Here is a 21,641-nt window from a genome sequence, read left to right on the forward strand (position 1 = left end):
TATATTTCCTCTCTTTTTTTCCTCTTCTCCTTTACATCCAAACATAAATTTTTTTCCCCCTTATTTATCCTTTATCTTTCCTTCTATTTTATTCTCATCCATCCAACCAAACACCACCTTAAAAATCAAAACTACATGGATAAATAACCCCATGAGGGGTAATTGTGTAATTTAATTTTTAGTTAATTAATGTCCGAAACGGACACGGAGCACGCGCCCTATATAATTGTAGTCTAATGCTGTGGACTCTGATCTCAGGTTCTCTTTGCTATCGCTCAGTAGCTTGCTTGCAGAGGAGGTTATCTCAATTTTCAGTTCTCTTCTTCTTCTTCTTCTTCAATCTTCACTCACAAGAAAACGTAAACACATCATCTGCACTCTGAAAATCAATGGCTCTAGACCATGAAGACGTTCTCAAAGAAGAAAAGGTTATCCCACTCGACGAGGATGACATAGCTATCCTCAAGACCTATGTATGTGTGCTCCTAATGTCTCACTCCGGGGTTTACTTATCTAGTTTTATGCACAACTAACATGTGTTTGATAATTATATAAATATATAAGCTATAAAACGTTGATCTTTTGTACTCTGTAATCTTATACAGGAGGACTATTCTTTGTAACCCAGATGGGTTTTTTCATTATTAATCAATTATCAATGTTTTAATACTCTGGCTAGAGGACTTCCTTTTTCACTTTGTTCAAATATGAATGTTAGGATTATGTAGTTATATAATATATTATAATGTTAATGCTTTATGCAGGGTTTACTTACCTTTTTTTTATTATTTATTATTTATTATTTATTTTATATTTAATTTGCAACTAACATGCTTTCAATGATGATATAAACTATAAAATTTTGAACTTTTGTACTTTGTAATCTTACATGAGGGCTATTCTTTGTAACCCAGTTGGGTATTTTGATTATTAGTCAATATTTTAATACTCTAGCTTGAGAATTTATGATTTTCACTTTGTTCAACCATGACTATGAGTGTGAATGTGCTTGAGATTTTGTTTTTATATGTAATAATGTTAATCCTTTATGCAGGGTTTGGGTCCGTATAATACAAGTATCAAGAAAGTAGAGAAAGAAGCTAAGGACTTGGCTAAGAACGTCAATGATCTGTGTGGTATATATGCCTCCCTTTTTCTCTTATTAATTAAACAAATTTTTTGAAGTTATTGATATTCTTCACTTGTAAAGAATTTATTTATAGTTTTAAGGAGGCTGTACACATTTTTTTTATTTATTAAAAAATAAAATTTTTAATGTGATAACACTCTAATAACTATATGAGAGGTGTGGAATATTGTCGTACCACTGTCAGGGCTGGCCCTTGGTCTAGGCCATGATTTTTTTTTTTAATATTATCTTTTTTAATTTAAAAAATATATATGTAACATTTTTTCTCCAATATTAAGAAGGCATAAGGAATTGAGTACTGCTAGAGATATTTCAAATTTTATTACATAGGTCTTACAAATTGGGGTGTCACCAATCACAAGAACTAATTAAATACTCATTTATGAATTATTTTTAAAGAAAAAGATTTAAATACTTGTGTTGAAGTGCCACTAATATAGAACATTAACTAATATTATTATTTAAGTGATATTTAAATATAAAAAGGTAAGTTTTCATCTTAGGCTGCAAATTGTATTTAGGCGGCTCTGACTATTGTCAAACTATTGTTGTTTTGCTCTCTCTGCATATGTTCTTAGGTCCACTCTGCCATCTTTTTCTTAAGTGTATGATGAATGGCTTTCATTTGTACTAATAAGAGAAGTATGATAACCAAGTTTTATGTGTATTATTTTATGTGCATCATCAATTCCTTTTAATAATTTCTAGCATCTATTTACTTGGTTGCTGCTTTTCCTGGTTTAATTGCCTATTAATGATTCTCCAATAGCATTGGATTCTTGTCACTTATCAGAGTGTGTCTAAAATTCTTTTTTCGATATCATGTTTGTGTGTTACAGCATGGTCTATATGTATCTTGTTTTTGTGTTTGGCTTCTTTCTGTTCAATGTCTTCACTGCATGGGCTGGCTGTCAAAAAAAAATCCGAATATGTGAAATCATAATGTTGATCTGCACTATTCTATAGGTATTAAGGTGTCTGACACTGGCTTAGCTGCACCAAGCCAGTGGGATCTAGTAGCTGATCAGCAATTGTTGAAGGAGAAGCCTCTGGAGGTGTGTATTTTGCTTATATAAGGTCCTCTTTGGCAATAAAGTGTTTGTAACAATCTGAGAAGAATTCTTTGCTTTGTCAACTAGGTGGCAAGATGCACACAGATCATCAGTCCAAACACTGAAGATGCCAAATATGTTATAAATTTTTGTTATCCTGGAAAGGTACACTTCAATTTGGCCTTCACCTCATGTAGTACATTTTTTTGGAGGTGTTTGAAATATGAAATTTTTCTTCACCCACCAAAACTAATACCACCATTTTTCAAGTTTTGTCCATCTATTTTTATATTTTTCAAGTTATTTTTAAGCTTACATTGTCCCTATCAGTGCCTTTTCTTTTCTTTTGTTGAAATATGAACAAGTGGGAAACATTTTGCTTTTTAAACTTAAATGTTCAACTATGTTTTCTAATGATATTTGCATTTTGAATTGCTTCAGTGTCTTATATTTTATGCCCTGCAAACAGACGGCGGGATTTTATATGGACATGGCATTTTAGCTTAAACATACTGAGCCTGAATCTTAATTTTTTTTATTAACTCTTTTAGTCATGCATGTAACAATTGGATCTGATATAATTCTAATTTATTGACTGCAGTATGCTGTTGCTCTGGGTGACACAGTTTCCCCAACTGACATTGAAGAAGGCATGCGTGTGGGGTGAGTTTCTTATTTGTTACCTTCTCAGATTTTACTAAAATATTTTGTATTTTTTTGCAACCTTCTCTGGTTATTCCCTATTTATACATTCTTTCAACATAAATTGCATGGAGTTTGTTGCCAAGAGGAGGTCAATTATTACCTTTTTGTATTAAATTTTTATTTGTATGATACTTTGTATATGCTGTTGGACAGTAGCAATGAAAGACATTTAGGATAGTTTCTTGTATACGTGTGATAGTATTAAAGAAACTGAACTTGCACTCCTTTCTATTTTTGGATTGACCTTCAGTCTATCATTGCAGAGTTGATGATCGCGGTAGTGGACATCGTATACGGATTCCCTTGCCTCCAAAAATTGATCCTAGTGTGACCTTGATGACAGTGGAGGAAAAGCCTGATGTGACATATAATGATGTTGGTGGGTGCAAGGAGCAGATTCAAATGATGCGGGAAGTGCGTATAGCATTGATTTTTTTCATGTTATTTTTCATTCTGTTATATTTCTTTCTTTGGTGTACATTATGTGCAACATAATAAGTGATTTCTTTGAGTCCCAATAACAAAAAAACATAATTAGTGACTTCACATTCAGATATTAGAACTAGTCAAATAGATACAGTTGGTATGTATGCCTTACTGATTTTGATTGTTTTTCCAGGTTGTTGAGCTGCCCATGCTTCATCCTGAGAAATTTGTGAAGCTTGGAATTGATCCTCCTAAGGGTGGCCTTTGCTATGGTCCTCCAGGGACAGGTAAGACACTGTTAGCTAAAGCAGTGGCTAACAGAACTGATGCTTGCTTCATTCGAGTTATTGGGAGCGAGCTTGTTCAGCGATATATTGGTATGGGAGCTAAGATGGTTCGAGAACTGTTCCAGGTTACTAATTGTGCATGTTCAGCAGTTTCATAACTTCTCTTTTTTATTCATATGGTTTTAATTATACACTTATCATCTAACTAGTACTGCAATTTGCTGCAGATGGCACGTTCAAAAAAGGCGTGTATTATATTTTTTGATGAAGTGGATGCAATTGGAGGTACACGTTTCGATGATGGTGTTGGTGGTGATAATGAGGTGCAGCGTACAATGTTGGAAATTGTAAATCAGCTTGATGGCTTCGATGCTCGAGGAAACATAAAAGTTTTAATGGCTACAAATAGGTTGGTTAAGTTGGTTACTTATCTATCAGGACCATTTTTCTGCTTGATGTTGTTACAACACTTATGGCACTTAAACAACCTTGTTTTTCACTTTAGAAATAGAAATGGTGTTTTATACACTAGCTTATGTTGTGGATTTCGATTGCCCCTTTTTTCAGGCCTGACACACTTGATCCCGCATTGTTACGTCCTGGACGATTAGATCGAAAAGTTGAGTTTGGCCTTCCAGATGTGGATGGTAGGACACAGACATTTAAGATCCATGCACAAAAAATGAACTGCGAACGAGATATAAGATTTGAACTTTTGGCTCGACTTTGCCCAAATTGCACTGGTAAGAACCATTTATTATGGATAGTCTTTGTTCACTATGCCAAGGGTGTGTTATGACATTGGTTTTCTGACATGAGTTTCTCTCTCAGGAGCTGAAATAAGGAGCGTGTGCACAGAAGCTGGCATGTTTGCCATCCGAGCACGGAGGAAATCTGTGACAGAGAAAGATTTCCTTGATGCAGTGGACAAGGTCATCAAGGGATACAAGAAATTCAGTGCAACACCCACGTACATGGTTTACAACTGATTAAGCTGTCATGAACCATAAGGTTCTGCTAGGATTATTTCATTCATCATTAGGCTGCATAGCTTGGAACAATTGTACTTATTAGGTAGCTCTCTCCATGTGAAGTTGTGAAAGTGTATCAAACCATGTTTTACTACAAATTTAAGCCGTTACTTCTGGAATCATTATAACTCAATGCTTTGAATGCGGATATCACTAACCATGCTTCAAAATTATTTTCCATGAATCTAAGGTGTACATGGTGCCCTGTTTCAAAGAGATTATTATACGAGGAACCGGTGCAATTATGTATTCAATAGGTTATTGAAAGTTGTGCTTGAAAGCTTGTCCTCAAAATGTAAAATATGCTAATCTGGATGGAGCCTTACCTCAAAGGCTCAAACTGTATAGGGCTTAAATGTAGTCCATGAAAATTTGTGAATTAAATTGTGATAAGATCAAATCAGTCTAGAGTCTAAGGTAAATTATAATGAAGCCTCCTTAGTAATGAATTATCCAAAATTGAGAAATGCAACAACAATTTTGCCACCAAAGCGGATTGCAACTCTTCACATGTGCTTTCTTTCTTTAGTCAAATTGTTTTAAAATCCATTTTTAAGAACTTAAACTTACTTTTATTTTTTCTTTTTTTTTGGAGGGGGGGGGGGGTGGGGGAGGTTAGGTCTAACATTAGACAATTGTATATTTAAATAATTATTCTTGCTATCATATGTGAGAGGAGAGGATAATGAAATATAGCTAAAGTAATTATTTCTTCTTTTTTTTTTTTTTAATATAAACTTTAAATGGAGGAAGAGGATTTGAATTCTGAACGGTTTTCATTAAAAACATTAAGAAATATTACATGACTTAGGGTCTGTTTAGGATCAGGTTATTTTGCTGAAATAGTACAGTGGACTCATGAATAATACCAAAAAGTATAGTGAGACCCATGAATAGTAGCAAAAATAAGTTGAAAGGTAAAATAAGTTCGCTTTTTTAAGATGGAGCCAAATGCACACTTAAGGCCTCGTTTGGGAGGAGGGAATGGAATGGAATGGAATGGAAAGGAATGAAAAGAATCATTTTAGAATATTCTTCCATTCCCTTGTTTGGGAGTTTTAATGGAAGGAATGGAAAGTTCATTCCCTTGTTTGGGAGTTTAAGTAGGAGGGAATGGAATGGGTAGGAGGGAACACTCATTCCTCTTTTTTCCCTTAAAACCTCAAATTTTCATTCCCTTCGAAATTGGGAGGAATGAGAGGGAATGAAATTAAATTTAATGATTTTTTTATTAAAACTCCCAAATTACCCCTATATATTCAATTCCTTATTTAAAAATAAGGGTCTAATAGTAATATTGTCATAAAATGATTCCATTCCATTCCCTCCATGTTACTCCCAAACAAGATTACTTACATTCCATTCATTTTCATTCCTTTCCATTCATTTATTTTAAAACATCCAATCAAGGTTACTTAATTCCATTCCATTCCATTCTTTTCCATTCATTTCCCTTACTTAAATACATTCCATTCCATTCTATTCCTTTCCATTCCCTTATGATTATTCAATTCCATTCCATTCTCTTATGAACTCCCAAACGGAGCTAAAGGTTGTAAAAATTAGGATAAATTAAACTAACACTTTCCATATCAAGAAATGATAGTTCACTGTTCACCCTACATGGTCAAAATAATTCAAATCTCACTCCCGTTCTCATACTAAATGACTAAAATAATTAGCACTTAAGAGTTGGAAATTAGAATTTCAATTATTTTGAACTTTTTTTTTTTTTTTGGGCTAGGTAAGTGCGGGGATTGAACTCCTAAGCAACAGGTCACTTAGGATCCCGAGTACCAACTCGCCTAGATGGACGGTGGTAATTATTTTGAACATTTAAGATAGTGTCATTCATTGAAAATCATGTATCATGAGTCTAATTTTTTCACTTCAATATAATTAACTTGGGTCTAGTACTTCAATACAAGCACATGCCCCACAATCCTTGCCCAATTTTTTATTATTTAGATGTTTACTCATTCGTAGTATTATTACTGGTCAATCCAAATATTATGAATCTATGATCGACAATAATCACCTAGCACAATCCTTGCCCAATTTTTTATTATTTAGATGTTTACTCATTTGTAGTATTAGTACTCTAGTCAATCCAAATATTATGAATCTATGATTGACAATAATCGCCTAGCACGCCTTTTCCAAGTCTTCGAGGCTCCACTTTGTTTTATAATCAAAAAGCTCATCAATCCCTCCGACCCATACACTTTCGTCCCCATTGTCTCACTCTCAAGCAAACCCAATCCCGATACAAAACTCTCACAGACAAAAACACAAACACCTAAACTACAAAAAAATCTCCTCATGGAAAAAGAAAAACCCAATAATATAAACTCAGCAACGTGTCAACAAGTCCCAAAGCTTCTCTCCTCTTTCGTCGACACTTTCGTCGATTTCTCCGTCAGTGGCGGCCTCTTCTTACCAAATTACCAAAACACCCCTCACTCTAATGCCCCTGTAGATAACCAAAATTATGAAAATGCCCTCAAAACTCGGTATCCTACTCCACCGAGTCGACTCGTCGCGATCGGCGATCTCCACGGCGACTTGGAGAAGTCGAAGGAGGCGCTCCGTCTCGCCAATTTGATTAACGACTCCGGTGACTGGACCGGCGGGTCAACCACCGTGGTTCAGATCGGGGATGTGCTCGATCGCGGCGGCGATGAGATTAAAATACTTTACTTCCTCGAGAGGCTTCGCCGGCAAGCGGCGAGAGCCGGCGGAGAAATCATCACCATGAACGGAAACCACGAGATCATGAACGTGTGTAGAGATTTCCGGTGCGTGTCGAAATCGGGTTTGGAAGAGTTTAGGGTTTGGGCGGAGTGGTACCGTGTGGGCCAAGTAATGAAAACTCTCTGCGAGGGTTTGGAAAACCCTAAGAACATATTCGAAGGAATTCCTAAATCACTTTGCCGAGTCAATCACGATGGTGATGAAGCTTTTGTAGAAGGAATCAGAGCGAGAATCGCCGCTTTACGACCTACCGGTCCGATATCGGCGCGGTTTTTATCGAAAAACGCGACTGTTTTGGTCATCGGCGATTCAGTTTTCGTTCACGGTGGCCTCAAGCCGGAGCACGTGTACTATGGATTGGAGAAAATCAACGAAGATGTGAGAGACTGGATCAATGGATTGGGGGAAAATTACACGCTGAAGCATTTTGCTAGGAAGAAAGATGCGGTGGTGTGGATGAGGGATTTTTCGGATGATTCGAAGAAGAAATGTGATTGTTCAGCTCTTGAATTGTTGCTTAACACAATTCCGGGGGTGAGGAGGATGATTATGGGACATACAATTCAGAAGAATGGGATCAATGGAGCTTGTGAAAATCGGGCGATAAGGATTGATGTGGGGATGTCCAAAGGGTGCGGTAATGGGTTGCCGGAGGTTTTGGAGATTAGTGAGAATTTGGGGTTAAGGATTTTGACGTCAAACCCACAGTATCAGAATAAGTATAAGGCTTATTTGGATAGTGAGAGGAAGGAAGGGCTTGGGTTGTTGATTCCAGAACAAGGACCAAAACAAGTGGAAGTGAAGGCTTAGGAGTTTGGGTAATCTAAACTTTTAACATCTACATACATGTTATTTTATATGTTGGAATTGATCATTGGAGCTTCATTTTGTGGGGTATATAATTGTGCAATTGTTTTCTTATAAGCAATTGTTATTGTAGGAAAAATTAGATATAGAATACAGATTGTTGTGGCATTCCTTGCATTTGAATATAAGTTAAACAACTTTCTATTCAAAGTTTTCTCCAGCATTGTGATTATTTGAAAATTTGGATTCATGTTTCTGTAGTTTCTGGTTTTAATAAATTGTACTTACTAAAAAAATGCTTATATCAATAAATTGTTATTATTTTCAGGAACTCAGTTTTGCCGTTTTAGTTGAATTATAAACCACTGGGCGATGTGTCATAACTTATAAGTTAAAACTCTTTTACCTTCTCCTTGTGGAACCATGATATGAGTCATATCACATATTGATAATTTAAATCTGTGTTTCTAGATTAGCTTCATGAATTTGGTCTTGACGTTCTGCATCATCATTGTTCTACATTCTGTAAAACTTTGTACTGCTAGTCAATGTCTCATTAGCGTAGTCCATATACTCTTTGTCTTGTCCTGTTAACACGAAAATATGAGCTCTAACGCTTATGGGTGTGTCAATTCGTCTCTTATATTTATTTGCATGGCATATTGGCTTAAAAAAGTAAAGCTTGGCATCATCAGGAATAGCTGCTGTGAGGACCGTGATATTTGCCTATTTTATTTCTTGATTTAATGACAGCATTCTAAATATATTTTTATTCACACAACTACAAAAAATCTAAATATATATTGTTATTTGCTTTTGGTTTGACTCACTGGATTGCCTCTGCAATTTATTATTCTATTTTATTTTTTCCATGTTATTCTTCATTCTGTTATACTTCTTTCTTTGGTGTACATTATGTGAAACATAATGAGTGACTTCTTTCAGTCCAAATAACAAAAAAACATAATGAGTGACTTCACATTCAGTTATTAGAACTAGATACAGTTGGTATATATGTATGCCTTACTGACGATGATTGTTCTTCTAGGTTGTTGAGCTGCTCATGCTTCATCCTGAGAAATTTGTGAAGTTTGGAATTGATCATCCTAAGGGTGTCCTTTGCTATGGTCCTTCAGGGACGGGTAACACACTGTTAGCTAAAGCAGTGGCTAACAGAACTGATGCTTGCTTCATTCAAGTTATTGGGAGTGAGCTTGTGCAGAGATATATTGGTATGGGAGCTAAGATGGTTCGAGAACTGTTCCAGGTTACTAATTGTGCATGTTCAGTAGTTTCAAAACTCCTCTTTGTTATTCATATGGTTTTAATTATACACTTATCATCTCATTAGTACTGCAATTTGCTGCAGATGGCACATTCCAAAAACACGTATTTTATTTTTTGATGAAGTGGATGCAATTGGAGGTACACATTTTGATGATGGTATTGGTGGTGATAATGAGATGCAGCGTACAATGTTGAAAATTGTAAATTAGCTTGATGGCTTTGATGCTCAAGGAAACATAAAAGTTTTAAAGGCCACAAATAGGTCAGTTAAGTTGGTTACCTATCAGGACCATTTTTCTGCTTGATGTTATTTAAACACTTATGGCTCTTAAACAACCTTGTTTTTCACTTTATAAATAGAACTGGTGATCACTTTTTTTTTCCTATTTGTAAACTTCTAACAATTGAATACACTAGCTTATTTTGGGGATTTTGATTGCCCCCCTTTTTAGGCCTGACACACTTGATCCTGCATTGTTACGTACGATTTGAACTTTTGGCTCGACTTTGCCCAAATTGCACTGGTGATAAGAACCCTTTATAATGGATAGTCTTGTGTGGCACTGCTGTTTGTTATTTGTTCACACTATTCCAAGGGTGTGTTAGGAAATAGGTTTTCTGACATGAGTTTCTCTCTCAGGAGTTGAAATAAGGAGCGTGTGAACTTAAGCTGGCATGTTTGCCATTCGAGTCCGGAGCAAAGCTGTGACAGAGAGAGAGATTTCCTTGATGCAGTGGACAAGGTATTCAAGGGATAAAATAAATTCAGTGCAACACCAAAGTACATGGCCTACAACTTTTTATTTTTTTGAGATTTGCCTACAACTGATTAAGCTGTTATGAGCCATAAGGTTCTGCTAGGATTATTTCATTTATCATTTGGCTGCATAGCTTGGAACCAGTTTACTTAGGTGGGTTTCTCCTTATGAAGCTGTGAAAGTGTATCAAACCATGTTTTGCTTTAAGCTGCGACTTCTGGAATCTTTGTAACCAAAAATTTGAATGCTTTGAATACGGAAATCACATTGACCATGCTTCAAAATTAATTTACATGAGTCTAAAGGTGTACGTGGTGCCCCCTTTCAAATAGATTATATGAGGAACCTGTGCAATTATGTACTCAATAGGTTATTGAAAGTTTGTCCTCTAAATATGTTAAATATGCTAATTTGGATGGAACCTTACTTCTAACTGTATGGGTGTTTTTTTTTTTTTTTAAAGAACTGTATGGGGTTAAATGTAGAGTGAAAATTTGTGAATTAAATTGTGATAAGATTAAACCTAACTACTGGTCCGTTGGATTAAGGGAGAGAAAGGGGAAGTAGAGTAGATTAGAGTAAATTTGGCCCAAAATTAACATATTTTCAGTCAATTTTACTCTACTCTCCCTCCTTTCCCTCTCAATCCAAATAGGCCATAAGGTAGTGGTAAATTGTAATGAAGCCTCCTTAGTAATGAATTATCCAAAATTGAGAAATGCAACTACAATTTTGCCACCATGCGGATTGCGTCTCTTCCCATATGCTTAACAATTCATTACTATTTTTATTTTTTTGGAGAAGAGACAATCCATTACTAGGGAGGCTTCATTACAATTTACCTTAGTGTGGTTTGCCAACAATTTTTCCACCAAAAAGGCTTTCTTTCTTTATTCAATTTGTGGGGGTGGGTTTGAATTTGATGTAAAGTTGTAACAAAATTGATATTTCAAACCATTGTTTGAGGAAGCCGATTTGAATTTTGGAACCTCTTGGTTAAAAAGGAAAATGCCAAGTTCACTATATTTTTTCAACACTTGCACAATAAATCTTACGTTGTATGTTGTTATTAATTATTACTAGTAGGCAAAAAGATAATTTCAGTAGTGAGTTTAAATTATAATTAGTACAACTCACCATTTATAATTCATTGTGAAAATGTTACGGACGTAGCATGTTTTTGATTAAAAACATTAAAAAAATGTTAATTGACTTAAAAATTAAGTAAAAAATTAGGATAAGCAACACTAACATTTTCCAATTTTCAAGAAATGACGCTTCATTCCAAATGACCAAAATAATTCACATCTACTTCCTTTCTCATACTAATTAGTGTTTTGAGAACAATTTATCTAGCTTTTGTTGAAAGTGCTATATATGAAAATTAAAATATAAATAAAATAAGTTGATTGATTTTTTGTTGAAAGTATTATAGAAAAAAAAAAAAAAAAAAGTGAGGTCCACAATAATAAAATAGTACTTCTCATTTTGAGAAAAACCATAGCTTGAGGCTTTCATTTAGTTAATTGTATTTACTTCTTTTAACAAGAACATAATAGTGGGACTCATAAAAAAAACTCCTTTATCGGTAGACTTGCAAATAGTAAAAAAAAAAAAAAAAAAAAAAAAACTGAAAGCAAGCTTATAATTTAATCCTAAATACACACTAATGACCCGAATAATTTACGTTCTACCTCAAAATAATTCAAAAAAGGGATAGATTGTCATTATTTTTAAGAGTTAGAAATTAGAATATCAATTATTTTGGATAGTGTCCTTCATTGAAAAGCATGTGTAAAGAGTTTAATTTTCCTTTACCTTGGTCAGGAAAGTAGGTAAAATTTACCTAAAATATTTAATGGAATTGGTTTGGGTTTGTTGGAATTTTGACCAGTGTCAAACACTTATCATATGGTCACATCCTAATGCACTAAACTCAATTTTTCCCTAGTTTTAACTATGGGTAATTACATTTATTTCTTTCGAAATTTGAGAGAATTACATTTCACCACAATCTTGAAGGAAAAAAACACTTCTCCTTGGGATTTGAAGAAAATAACATTTTACTGTTAAAAAAAAAGGTAAAATTTGTTGTGTAAATCCTTCTATAAAAAAGAATGGTGTGTAAATCCTTCAACTTAAATTGAGGACTGATCTATATATTTAATTGAAACTAGCCTTGTCACACATGCTTCGCGCGTGTAATGAGGTTGTTTTGTTTTTTGTTTTCTCAAAAAATGAACATATATTACACATTTATTTTGTAGCAAAAAAAAAGACCTTGTGTTTTTATTTTATTTCTATATATTAAAAGGATTCAAAAAGTTAATTACTATCTTTTTTTTACTTTAAAAAATACCCCTAATTTAATTAACTAATCCTTATTCTTAAATATAAGAAATAAGGTCAAAACTATAAATTCACAAAAAAAAGAAAAAGAAAAAACCTTCCCATTTTCGTTCCCGCTATCCCACGTTCTATATAAATAAAAATTGCCCACAGTACCTATCTGAGCATTCTCATAAGCTCTCTTATAAAATGTGCCATTTTGACACACCAAAAACTTACTTTATTATTTTACCACATCATTTTACAATTTCCCATTTATCACATCTTCTATTCTTCAATTCTATACATTAAAATAATATATCCAACACATTAAAAAAGTTTAAAAAAAACTTTTACAAATATATATATATATATATATACACACACAAAATCCTCCACTACCCACATCCATAGATCAACCGCCACAGCCCACAACCATCGACCACCCCCACAAAATCAACCACCGACCACCATCTGCCCCCCCCCCCCCCCACACACACACACACACAAAGCACAACATCAACCACCACAACCAATATCGGCGACGGCACTGTGAGACCCATCCATAGTCACAAATCTCACACCCATAACCCGATCTCACACCCATAACCCACAACCCGATTTGAGACCATCCTAAATCTCACACCCACAACCCGATCAACCCACCACCTTCAACCAAAATCAGCCAACCACCATCAATCAAAACAACCAACCACCATTAGAAACATTGCCACAACCACCAAGAGAGAGAGAGAGAGAGAGAGAGAGAGAGAGAGAGAGAGAGAGAGAGAGAGAGAGAGAGAGAGAGAGAGAGAGGGTGAGCTGTGGAGAGGGGAGAGATCAGTAGCTCTAGGTTTCACTTGTCTTCACGTCCTCAGAAGCCATTTTCTACGGATTAGTGAGAGCAAATCAAAGTTTTCGCTCGATCTCGGCCTCGTCAATATGAATCAGGTCAGATCTCCGGCGATAATACTGAGAGGAGAGAGGAAGAGAGTGAGAGATAAAAAAATGAAAGTGAGAAAGAAATAGGGAGCAACACAGAGATGGAGACCAGAGAGGAGAGAGAGAGAGAGCTGTGTTGCAGACAGAGAGAGAGATATGTGTTGAGAGGAGAGAGAAAAGTAAATAAAATAAACAAAAGAAATTATAGCATTGATGTCTATACCGTCTCATATTTGAGACGGTACTGTAGTGGTGTGTCAAATTTTTTGACATTTGACACACCTTATGAGGGTCTGTTTTTGGTGTTTGGTGTGCCAAATGCCAAATATTTGGCATTTGGCACACCTAATGAGAATGCTCTAAGCTCCTAACAAATAAGACTTCCATAAAAATTAAAAAAAAAAAAAAAAATCCTTCCAAAAAAGAAAAAGACTTCCATAAAAAAAAAAAAAAAAAAAAAAAAAAAAAAAAAAAAAAAGACATATGCAAAAACCAATTATAACTTCTTGGAAAAAATTAAATAAATAAAAAAGAGCCTTATCGTACACGCGAAGTGCCTATGATTAGGCTACTTTATATAATTTTTATTTTGAAAATATAATTTATAAGTAAATAAAGCAATTTAAAAATCAACAGGAAAATGACCCTATTTTTTAGACAATGTTTTAGTAGGAGTTAAAGTTGTATTTTTACTAGATTGTTATTTAATTTTGTTTCTACTTAAACATAGGGGTGTAATGACATTAAAAAAAAAAATGAGGATCTCAAAAAGAGAAAGTTCTTAAAATAGTAGTATAAATTATTCAAGTTTGATATCAAGTTTGAATTGTTAAGCGGTCTAGCTTCAGTGAGTTCATATTAATTCTACAGGTAAAGTTTCTACCTTTGCCCTAACCTTAGAATTTCAAATAAATAAATAAATAAAAACTAGTAAAATTTCTTATGATCACATAACAAACCTAAGTTTTTTTATTTAAAAAAACTGAGTGGGTTGATAAAGCCGCTAAGAGCATCCGCAGTGGCCCAAGGTAAATAGTATATGTTGAGGAATTTACAATTCAAAGCAAAAATCAAGTCAACATCAAGTCTTGCTTGATGGTACTGTAGTACAATTGTAAAAAGAAGTAATAATTTTTTTATTCAATCCTCTCTCCTCCTACTCTCTCTCACGTCTCAATCTTGGTCTCTCTCTTCATGTTGACTTTTATTTATGTTTTGAAATATATAATTTTATTGTGTAAATATATAATTTTAATGTGTTATATTATAAAATAAAAATTGAGATATTATAAATATTATAAAATAATATAATATAATTGATAAAATAATTTTTTGAAATGGTAGAATAGAATAGAATAGAATTATATTCACCGTTGTGAATACAGTAACGATTAAATAAGAGATCTTTATTAGCATCCAGCTTTGACAATAAAGACCACAATCTCATGTTGACTTGGAGAAGTATGGTACAGTCTATATTATTGACAATCGTGTAGCACGCCTTCTCCACATCATCGAAACCCCTGTTTGTTATATCATCGCAAAGCTTCGCATTCAATCTCTCCCGTCCCTACTCTTTCGTCTCCATAGTCTCACTCGCACCCAAATCTCTCACAGACAAAAACACAAACACCTAAACTACAAAAAAATCTCACAATGGAAAAACCCACAACAAGCTCAACGTGTCTACAAGTCCCAAATCTTCTTTCCTCTTTCGTCGACACGTTCGTCGATTTCTCTGTCAGTGGCGGCCTCTTCCTACCAAATTACCAAAACACCCCTCACTCTAATACCCCTGTAAGTCACCGAAATGACGAAAATACCCCTGGAAAGTTCAAAACTCGGTATCCTTCTCCGCCGGGTCGACTCGTCGCGATCGGTGATCTCCACGGCGATTTGGAGAAGTCGAAGCAAGCGTTACGACTCGCTGAGCTGATAAACGACTCCGGCGACTGGACCGGCGGGTCAACGACCGTGGTTCAGGTCGGCGACGTACTCGATCGCGGCGGCGATGAGATTAAAATACTCTATTTTCTCGAGAGACTTCGACGGCAAGCGGTGAAAGCCGGCGGCGAAGTCATCACCATGAACGGTAACCACGAGACCTTGAACGTGGAAAGAGACTTCCGGTACATGTCGGAATCGGGTTGTGAAGAGTTTAGGGTTTGGGCGGAGTGGTACCGTGTTGGCCAAGTCATGAAATGTCTTTGCGAGGGTTTGGAAAACCCTAAGAACATATTCAAAGGCATTCCTTCATCTTTTCCTGAAATCGATAACGATAATGAAGCTGTGGTTCAAGGTTTCAGAGCGAGAATCGCTGCTTTACAGCCTAACGGTCCGATTTCGGCGCGGTTTTTGTCGAAAAACGCGACGGTTTTAGTCGTCGGCGATTCGGTTTTCGTGCACGGCGGCCTTAAGCCGGAACACGTGTACTATGGATTGGAGAAAATCAATGAAGATGTGAGGGATTGGCTCAATGGATTGGGGGAAAATTACACGGTGAAGAAATTTTTGAGGTATGCGGATGCAGTGGTGTGGATGAGGGATTTTTCGGATGATTCGAAGAAGAAATGTGATTGTTCGGCTCTTGAATTGCTGCTTAGCACGATTCCGGGGGCGAGGAGGATGATAATGGGGCATACAATTCAGGAGAATGGGATTAGTGAGGCTTGTGAAAATCGGGCGATAAGGATTGATGTGGGGATGTCGAAAGGGTGTGGTGATGGGTTCCCGGAGGTTTTGGAGATTAGTGAGAATTCAGGGTTAAAAGTTTTGACCTCGAACCCATTGTATCGGGATAAGTATTTGCATAGAGAGAGGAAGAGAGGGCTTGGGTTATTGATTCCAGAACAAGGACCGAAGCAAGTGGAAGTGAAGGCTTAGGAGTTTGGGTAATCTAAACTTTCAACATATATGTATACGTGTCATTTTTCATGTTGGAATTGATCATTGGAACTTCATTTTGTGGAGAATAGAATTGTGCAATTGTTTTTTTCATAAGCAATTGTTGTTGTAGGAAAATTAGATGTAGAATAAAGATAGCTGTGGATTCCCTGCATTTGAATACAAGTTATACAACTTTCTATTCAAAGGTTGCTCCAGCATTGTGATTATTTGAAGATTTGGATTCCTGTTTCTGTAGTTTCTGGTTTTAATAAATTGTAGTTACTAAAAAAATGCTTATATCAATAAATTGTTATTAGTTTCACGTATCCAGTTTTGCCATTTTAGTAGAATTATAAACCACTTGGAAATGTCTCATGACTTAAAACTCTTTTACCTTCTCCTCGTGGAACCATGATATCAGCCATACCACATTTTGATAATTTAAATGCGTGTTTCTAGGTTAGCTTCATGAATTTGGTCTGCTCATACATTCTGTTAAGCTTTTATCTGCTTGTCAATGTCTCATTAGCTTAGTCCATATACTCCTTTGGCTTGTCCTGTTAACACCAAAATATGAGCTCTATAGTGTGTCAATTTGTCTCTATTATTTTTGAGCGTAGTATATTGGCTTTAAAGTAAAGCATGGCATCATCAGGAATAGCTGCTGTGATGACCCTGATATTTGCCTATTTTATTTATTGATTTAATGATTGCATTTCAAATATATTTTTATTCAAACAACAACAAAAAAATCTAAATATATTGTTTTCTGCTTTTGATTTGACTCATGGGATTGCTTCAGCAATTTGTTATTCTGCTATTCTATTGTATTTGTTTATTCTTGTTAAAAGTATGGTTGCAATTTCACTCTTAGCCCTTATTAACAGTAAACATTGTAGTGTATTCAAAATGGAATGTATTTAATTCACCCTATACCAAGGCTTTGGATTAGTTTGCCAAGAGTCATATAGCGTAGCAGTATTGACGGGTCTCCTTTATAAGAAGAACCATGGTTCAAATCCCCCCTCCCCTCTTGTAAGAATTATCAAAGAAAAGTTATGGATCAGTTTGTGTATCATGTATACTGGTTCTTGTTAGTTTAATAAAAAATAAAGCATGGTATTGGGGGTAACTTTGATTTTTTAATCAAAGTAATATATTCAATATCAAACAAATTTTTGCCAAAAGCCTCGTACTTCAACAAAGACGTCTAGGATTCAAATCTCCCCTCCCTTAACTATCAAAATTTTAATATCAAACTAGTTTTTCATGGTGCAGTTGTCCTCCTTTTTTTATTAAACAATGTTGTCTACCTATTTTCTGTTATCCACCAAGTTGGGTTACAGTGAATGCTATCTGATTCTCTAATCCAAAAGCACAGATACTGGCCTTTTAGTTGTTGATTCTGAAGAGTTTGCCAGTGATGGAGATTACTTATTTTATATTCATCAATCAAATCTATACATCATTTTGCTTTCATTTTTCATTTTATATGTTGGGCGACATTGAGAGCTTTAATAATCTAATTTTCCCATGGATGGATATTTTGAGAGTGAAGTGAATAATTATTGGCCTTTTTTTTGCTGATTCTGAATGGTTTGATCAATCATACTTGCTGCACAGTTATTCAGGTTCCGCAACTGTACAGGAGAATGGTTCTTGGACAAGCTGTTTTGAATTGCGCTTGTTTGGTGTCGAACAAGTGCTTATGGATTGATGTGGGGATGTTGAAAGGGTGCAGTAATGGGTTGCCGGAGGTTTGTGTGATTAGTTGGACATGAATCCAGTTGGTTTTGACATCAATCCAGTTTAGGATTTTGACATCAATCCAGTTGTATCAGAACAAGTTGGTTTTGCATACTGAGAAGAAGGAAGGGTTTTTGGAACAAGGACCAAAACCTTTCATTGGAAGTGAAGGCTTAATGAGTTTGGGTAATCTGAACTTCTATAAATAATGTTTATGAGGAACCCTCTGAACATATATATTCTTTTCCGTGTAGGAATTGATCATTGGAACTTCATTTTGTGGGCTATAGAATTGGAACTTGTTTGTGGGCTATTAGATTAAGAAAAGATTGTGGTAGCATTCTATGCATTTGAGAATTAAAATATAACTTTTTATTCAAAGATCAATCAAGCATTTTGAATATTTATACAAAGAAGTCTAGCCTGCCAAGGAGCAAAGCATGCTCATGTTAACATATTTGTAATTATAAAAAAATAAAAATCTTAAATCAAGAGATTGTATTAGTTACATGATTAATTCAGTTTTGCAATTGTTGGTTTTAAATATATTCATACATTTCCTTAAATTATAAACTACAGGCAATGTCTCATGTCTTTTTAACTCATTTGCCTTCTCTGGCACCAGGATGAGTCATGCTGTTTTTCTACTTGTCAGTTGATCTTTGTTGGTTATATTAACAAATTAGAACTCTAGCATTCTGATTATTTGATAATATAAATTTGTCTTTCTATAGTTTCTTTATCACAGGATCAGGTTACCCATGCAAATTCAGACTTAGCATTCTACCTTATCAATGTTCATACATTTTGCTAAATTATAAAAATGCGGGGCCATGACTCTTGACCTTGGTCCATGCAGTCATGTGCTCCTTTAGCTTGTCCTTTTTACTCCAAAATATGAGCTCTACCACTTATTGGTGCATTGATTTGTCTCTGTCATTTATGAGCATAGCATATTATCTTGCAAAGCATCTGGCATCATAAGGAATGGCTGCTATGATGACCCTGTTATATTTTATTTCTTGATTTAGGGATGGCATTCTAAATATATTGTTCTTTGCTTTTGGTTTGACTGTAGGGGAGGTACTCAGCAATATATCTATCTATTTCATTTTCCTGTTGGTTCATCTGCGGGTGGGGATATAATTTCAGTGAGAGTTCCCCCCCCCCCCCCCCCCCTCCCCCTCTTTTTTCCCTTTTCCTTTTCTTTTACTGGAGGTCATGAGATTCAAGTTGTGAGCATAAATCAAGAAATAGATATTGATTACCAGAGTGCATAACAGATTGCGAGTGCAGGAGCCAGAGTCTTTCTTCTTCTCCATGCACCCACCCCAGCTCTCTCACTCTCTCTTACTCTACCAGTTGTGGATAGAAAGCCAGAGTGCAGAGCAGATCGCATAGCCAGAGATCAGTTTCTTATTCTCAACACACACTCAGTTTATCACTCTATATCTCTCTCGTGTGCTTTATTCTGGATTTAACTGAGATCTAGTATCTTTTTGTATTGAATGAGATGTGTCCAAAGTTTGGATACGAGCAAAACTTGGTTTCTAAAAGAGCTGTGTATGTATGACTAAGGTTGCGTAGCCATGCCTCCTAGGGTGCATATGTAGGGTTGAGGCTGCATACGCTCCTTGATGCAAAAACCTGAAAACTTCTACATTTTAAACTAAATTGTACTCTCTCTTTTTCTTTTTTTTTTCTTTTTTTTTGGGAAAATTATACTTTACCATCCTAAATTATATCTATGATTATACTTTGCACCTTAAATTTTTTGAATGCACGTTTTGCACTATAAACTATGGCTCTTGTTACACTTTGCACCCCGACGTTAAGTTTTTTGTTAACTAATGGAAAAATATAACACCACGTGAAAAGACGTAATTGTCCTTCTTCTCAATGTTTTAAAAACAATAGATAAATTATATTGTACCACTTTAAACTATACTCTCAATTACACTTTGCCACCTTAAATTTTGAATTTTTATCTAAGTTAACAGAAAACTTAACGACATGGTGCAAAGTGTAACAAGGGACATAATTTAGGAAATAAAATGTGCATTTGAAAAGTTTAGGGTGTAAAGTGTAATATAATGTATAGTTTAGAGTGGTAAAGTGTAATTTCTTTTTTTCTTTTTTCTATTTGTTTTTAAGAAACAAACATGAACAAAAGGGAAATCGACCGAGGTATTAACGCAAATATACAATATGAACTTTATTTAAAAGTTATAATAACTATTAAAGGAAGATAAGATAAATTATATTACACAATAAATTCTCTTAAACTTTTTAAATGTACTTAATTGAATATAAAACAAATTCACATTCTTCTTCCAAATTAAAATAGAGAATAATCAATACCTACGTATTATAAAGTTTATGAAAAGTCTTAGAGGGACCTCTTTTTTTTTTTTTTTGAGAGAGAGAGAGAGAAGTTGGTATGGATTCAATTGACAGGATTGATATAATTGATAGTACGGTACAATAGTAACTGACTTTATATATATATATATATATATATATTTATAATAATTTGATAATTATAATAGGAATAATTTGAACGATGAATGTTTAAATTGAAAAAAATCAGGAAGTTTTAACTAGTTCAACTACGATGCTTTTGGCACAATTTTAGTTTAATGAAAAATGATCGGTATTACCAGTACTTGTAAATAAATTACTCTGTGAATAATTATGAACAAATAAGTAAATTGACAAATTAAAAACTGGCCAAAAAACATAATTTATAGAACAACACAGAGTTGATGTATCATCTCAACTTGCAGTGAATCACCGCAGAAGTGCAGTAGTAGTTTTATATGCATTTTTTATTATTATAAATAATTCTGGGATTTTTCATTGAAAGAAAAATATGGTAAGACTAGGGCTGGATCAATGTATTTTGAGACCTGAAGAGAAATTTTAAGTAGGCATTTTCTTATATTTAAATATTAATTAAATAATATCTATTAGTTTTTTTATATCATTTTATTTCAATCTATTTTTAATATTAAATTGCAGTAAATAGAGTGCATAGCATTAAAAAAAATGCAATTCTAAAAAAATAACTTTTATTGATTAAATTTGTTTGGGGCATTGCATTTTAGCGGCCTTAATTTTAGGTAATGAAGGGAGCCTTATTTAATTTGGGGGGTCTTAGGCCAATGTATTAGTGGCCAATAGTGTTGAGCTGCCCCTGGATAAGACAACATAGGTAACATAAGCGAAATAAATTTTTTTTTTTTTTTGTTGAGGTGTCAAGACTAAACTATCATATTGAATCAAAATTGAAGTAAAACTCAGTATATACATATATGTCTTCGTGTATTAGTTTTTTTTTTTTTAATTATAAAAAATCTAAAATTTAATTCCAAAGTCATTATTAGTGGTTTCCAAAACAAATACCACTAGCTAGCAAGGGTTCGAAACATAACCTGATCAGTGGGTTTCAGTTAGCTCAACTGGTAAAGTCTCTGATGGTT

General features: G+C 34.6%; 3 protein-coding genes across 8 annotated transcripts; all 3 read left to right on the forward strand.

Moving 5' to 3' along the window:
* The first annotated feature begins 269 nt into the window (after positions 1–269).
* Positions 270–4,773, forward strand: LOC126703616 (26S proteasome regulatory subunit 7-like). Its single transcript, XM_050402639.1, has 10 exons — positions 270–473; positions 1,055–1,136; positions 2,117–2,205; positions 2,290–2,367; positions 2,804–2,865; positions 3,171–3,321; positions 3,527–3,745; positions 3,848–4,029; positions 4,188–4,363; positions 4,452–4,773. The coding sequence occupies exons 1-10, from the start codon at positions 390–392 to the stop codon at positions 4,607–4,609; spliced, it is 1,281 nt and encodes a 426-aa protein (XP_050258596.1). The 5' UTR covers positions 270–389; the 3' UTR covers positions 4,610–4,773.
* A 1,969-nt stretch (positions 4,774–6,742) lies between these two features.
* Positions 6,743–18,181, forward strand: LOC126703615 (shewanella-like protein phosphatase 2). Of its 4 annotated transcripts, none has more exons than XR_007648141.1 (3): positions 6,747–8,223; positions 9,261–9,479; positions 9,582–9,761. XR_007648141.1 is itself a non-coding variant. In XM_050402637.1 (2 exons), the coding sequence occupies exon 1, from the start codon at positions 6,779–6,781 to the stop codon at positions 8,213–8,215; it is 1,437 nt and encodes a 478-aa protein (XP_050258594.1). In that variant the 5' UTR covers positions 6,743–6,778; the 3' UTR covers positions 8,216–8,223; positions 18,037–18,181. The 4 variants fall into 4 exon arrangements, 2 of the variants coding, with proteins under 2 accessions (XP_050258594.1, XP_050258595.1); XR_007648142.1 differs by having other exon boundaries at positions 9,261–9,444; XM_050402637.1 differs by lacking the exons at positions 9,261–9,479; positions 9,582–9,761 and adding an exon at positions 18,037–18,181 and having other exon boundaries at positions 6,743–8,223.
* On the forward strand, positions 14,973–19,258 carry LOC126703618 (shewanella-like protein phosphatase 2). Of its 3 annotated transcripts, none has more exons than XM_050402641.1 (2): positions 14,973–16,418; positions 19,238–19,258. In XM_050402641.1, exon 1 carries the CDS (start codon positions 15,184–15,186, stop codon positions 16,408–16,410), a length of 1,227 nt encoding a protein of 408 aa, XP_050258598.1. In that variant the 5' UTR covers positions 14,973–15,183; the 3' UTR covers positions 16,411–16,418; positions 19,238–19,258. The 3 variants fall into 3 exon arrangements, with proteins under 3 accessions (XP_050258598.1, XP_050258597.1, XP_050258599.1); XM_050402640.1 differs by lacking the exon at positions 19,238–19,258 and adding an exon at positions 18,037–18,181; XM_050402642.1 differs by lacking the exon at positions 19,238–19,258 and adding an exon at positions 18,045–18,119.
* Positions 19,259–21,641: the final 2,383 nt, after the last annotated feature.

This window comes from Quercus robur, chromosome 10 (assembly GCF_932294415.1).
Source record: "Quercus robur chromosome 10, dhQueRobu3.1, whole genome shotgun sequence".
Classification (NCBI taxonomy): Eukaryota; Viridiplantae; Streptophyta; class Magnoliopsida; order Fagales; family Fagaceae; genus Quercus; species Quercus robur.